The 4284-nt window shown below is 36.0% G+C and overlaps 1 protein-coding gene across 1 annotated transcript in view; it reads right to left on the bottom strand.

Moving 5' to 3' along the window:
* CUL4A (cullin 4A) overlaps positions 1 to 4284 on the bottom strand; it is a 50965-nt gene that overhangs the window by 12395 nt on the left and 34286 nt on the right. The window contains exons 14-15 of the mRNA XM_011379519.2: positions 2144 to 2229; positions 1598 to 1705 (exon numbers count right to left, since the gene is read on the bottom strand). Coding sequence (XP_011377821.1) covers positions 1598 to 1705; positions 2144 to 2229 — 194 coding nt within the window. The remainder of the gene's footprint in view (positions 1 to 1597; positions 1706 to 2143; positions 2230 to 4284) is intronic.

Here is a 4284-nt window from a genome sequence, read left to right as displayed (position 1 = left end):
GTATAGATCTGGACTGAATGTGGTACTAAGAAAAAATGCTACAAAAGACACAGTTGGGACAACTGACAAAACTGACATATGGCTGTATATTGGACGTTAAGTATTAGATCAATGTTAGGTATTTGAATCTGACAACATGCTCTGGTTATGTTTTTGGGAAATACTAAAGTATTACAGGTAAAAGGCAATCTACTCTCAAATGGACCAGGAAAAAAAATAGCATATATATGGAGAGAAACAGTATAATGCACATGTGGCAATGCTTAAAAAAATGAGTGAAGGGTACTAGAAATTCTTTGAACTATTCTTACTAATTTCCTATAAGTCTGAACTATTTCAAAATAAGGAGTGAATCGATTTGGAGTGCCACAGGAGAGGCATGCCCAGGTTGGAGTCTGTATCCAGCAGAGGTGAAGTTGGGTGAGAAAATGAGGGAGGATTTTCTGGTGAAGGTGACTGGGAAGATAAATCTTAACAAGCTTCAAGTACTGGGGACTGATGGGGTGTGAAGGTTTTCTGGAGAAGGTGGTTTCCTTTAGAAGGTTACACAGGTAGGCCTGAGAGAATGAAAAAACTGTGTGGGTTTGGGACCCAAAACTAGTTTAGAATAGAGGGAGTAAGACATCCATGTGCGTGAGCTGGAAAATACAGAGCCTTCGCATCAAGTAGAAAAACTAGTTAAGGTGCTGTCACCCTTTCCCATAGGATAGAGAGATTCAAGGAGGGAGGGAGGGAGACTGGTGATGGGAACAACCTTGGATGCTGAGTCTGGAACATCTCTGTACATTCAACTGGGCAAGTGGACACACAGGCTTGAAGCTGAGAGCGGTGTGAGTTGAGTTCACAGAGAGGGTGTGAAATGAGAAGGGAGCTGAGGGGGGAATTCTGGAGAATGTTCACATTTAGGTAGAGAAAAACAAGAGAGGAAAACTACAAAGGCACCTGACCAGTGAGTTCAGAAACAAAAGAAAATAAAGATATTCTTAGAAATGGAAAAAACAACTTCAGGAAGGACTGTTTCTGACCCAGATTCCCAGTTTCCATGACTCTGTGCCTTTCTTTGCCCTTTCTAGAAGGCCCCTCAGCTGGAAGGCCCTCATGCCCACTCATCCTTAATTCCCAAATCCCACAGTGGAACTAGTCCTTTTTCACATCAACTAGTAATATAATTAATGGTGTTTATATTGTTTCCCCTACTGGTTGTAAGTTCCTGAGCCCAGGATTCTCCCTCAGATGTGCAAATCCCCAGAGTACTCAAAGTCATGGCTGAAATATAATAACTGCTCAGTAGTACCATTTGTAAGACTTTGGCATTGTCTATAATGGAAGAAAATAATAATCAGACAAGCAGCACCCACAACTCGACAATCAATAACTATTAAAAACAAGCGCCTGTGTTGGATGTCTTCTTGATGGTCAGCCAGTGGACATGTGTAAGTCAGAAAACACTCTGGACAGGAATAAAAGCGATCACTTTGATTTTTGACTGTGTGATTTTAAAAAACCTTTCATTAAATAATTCTTGAAAGATAATTCTTGAAACATGTCTGTGTATGATAGCACTACTATATTAATAATAAGTCTTTGAAACACTTACTTCTGGAGTTAAATGTACTTCCATAGGTGTGTATGTTGGCCAGTATCCCATCGTAAGTATATTTACTGTTAGATCAATAGAGCCTGGGTCACTCTGATTCTGCATATACTAAAAACAAAGAAAAGCAAGATAAAATAATTATTTTAAAATATTATAAAAAATAAGTAATTTTTTAAAAAATGGTGAAATTTTCAAAATACAGTTCATCCTGTATTTGCATTTATTTTAGTCCCAAGAACATACTCCACTGAAGCTACGTAATGTGTTTCAAAGTCACCTGAAATATTTTTCCTTTCTCTTTGCTTACGTCATTAATGTAAGATTATCATTAGACTTGTTTAAATCAAACTTTTGTTACACATTTTTCAGGAATTTTTTTCATTCTGAATTTAAGTTATTTGAATATGTCAGACATTAATAATGAAAGTTTTATGGTGGAAGATTTTGTGTAATTTATATATTTACATAATTTACATAATCATTTTGCATAATTTAAAGTGGGATACCTTTTTAAAAAGCTGTTTTACTTGAAAAAACACAACTTGCCTGCTTAAAATGAACCATGATATCCTTAGAGAGCTCCATGTCCTTGAACATGCCTTCTAGTTTGCTGGTGAAAGCAGCGCCACACTCTGAGACACAAGTGAATGGTGGGTGAAAAACACCAGGAGCAACATGTTAGTGCAATAAATTACTAGCACAGTGGGAGGACAGAGCCCCAGATTCCACATGCTTACCATGCTTTAGTTTTGACAACATAGATTTTTCAGCATCAACTGAGGCACTTTTTCCAACAAGGAGTCTTTTTGCCAAATCTTTTTTATAAAATGCTTCAAAGACATCTTTACCTATTTATAACCAAAGAGAATAACAGACCACATTAGACAGTGTCCATTCTGATGTAAGCAAGCTCTAATTTCCCTGAATCCTTCTATTAAATTTCCACAAAGGAATACTTTCAATTTAGTTAGTGGGTGGCCATCACTCCATTTCCTATATTAACATGAAAGTGAAAATTGTTTCAGTTCATTTTTCTCAAGAAAAGATAGGGCCCAAATATGGCTATTTTGATTTCGTAGTGTTTTCTATGTGACCAATGTTAAAGTATTTCTCACCATGTATAAACCTGAATATTATCATGATTTTGTCGAGGATCCTCTCCAGTTCTTCATCTGTTGCTTCTTTATTACCCGCTCTCAATTTTGAATCAACATGCTTTGCTGTGAGATTAAGAGTTAAATTATTTGAAAAATAAACATGTTATGTAATATTTTCAAAATAGAACATCTTTAATTTCTATAAGCAAAAATTGGACAGTAAAACTCCAGAGCCTTTCCAAAATCACATTATATGAAAAAGGCAAATATCTGATTTTCTAAGATACATACTTTCAAGCCATATGAGAATAAATACTTTAATTATATGCTTGAGTTTCATGACACATTATTGCTCCAGAAACTGAAATATCCCATCTTCAAGGTGTGGTATAAGAAATGTGGACAGACTTCCTTAAAGAGAAAGGATTATTCTCAGGGCTTCCAGTGGTTATATCCATGGTGACAATGTCTTATCCCTGAATGCAGGGATTAGAGCAATTCTACTCTGGCTTCTTGTTTCTGAGGCAATGCAAATTGACCATGACCTGGCTTAAGGGAGAACCCAAGACTTCTAAGAAGTTCAAACTCCCAAGAATGAAACATTCACCTTTAGAGAAACAATTCGTAAAGTGGCACAAGTGCCTTGTGAATTTTTTCTGTTGTTGCTTTTATTAGTATTTTTCTTTATAATTTTTTACGAAACATTCTGAACATAAAGTAGACAACTGTATGATGAACTGCATGTTCCCATCATACACCTTCAACAATAATCAACACAAGCCTAATTTCGTATCAGTTACACATTTGCCACCTGTAAATTTTAAGACACTTTTATTGACAAGTGAAATTCTATAAATTCTGAAACGTATTTTGATCTTATCATGAAATAATTGTATAAAGTGGTGATTTTAAAACTGTTTCATCTTAGAAATAAAAAACCTAGATTAAGGAAACTGAATCAGTAATCAAATGTGTATAAATGCTTTTTTGAAAATGTGTTGCCTAATAAGGTATAATACAAACCTTTCCCCTATCCTCCCCATGAAGAGCTTGAATACTGTGAGAAGAAATTAGCTTGACTTGTACCTTATTTTCCCACATTAAAAAATGTATAGAAATGTTTTTCTACCGATCAGTTCTGCGGGTTTATTTGGCCTCTTGTTGATAAATGTTTCAAAGGATTCCTTCATCAAGTTGATGAACTTCTCATTCCTCTGAAAGCACACTTCTATCACGTGGTCCACTCTGTCCTTAAAATCCAGCAGGTCCTGTACCATATCTTTATCTTTTTCAGGATTGATAACAATTGTTGTCCCAAAAGTCTACAAACACAAACACACACCAAGTCATCAACAGGTTTATGATACCACACGTTAGTTTTTCCTACTATGAAACAATCATGGTAGCTTAAGTTTCACAAACTCACTGTGCATTCTAAATACTAAGTGACTACTGCAGTCCCCCATTACCCTTGATGGATATGTTCTAAAATCTATGTAGATGCCTGATACCATGTAGAGCAGCAGTCTCCAAACTTTATGGCACCAGAGACCAGTGCTCCCATGAGAATCTAATGCCTGATGATCTGAG

Source organism: Pteropus vampyrus, unplaced genomic scaffold (genome assembly GCF_000151845.1).
Source record: "Pteropus vampyrus isolate Shadow unplaced genomic scaffold, Pvam_2.0 Scaffold363, whole genome shotgun sequence".
Classification (NCBI taxonomy): domain Eukaryota; kingdom Metazoa; phylum Chordata; class Mammalia; order Chiroptera; family Pteropodidae; genus Pteropus; species Pteropus vampyrus.
Note: the sequence above shows the minus strand (reverse complement) of the source record. Positions and strands in the feature narration are given on the sequence as shown.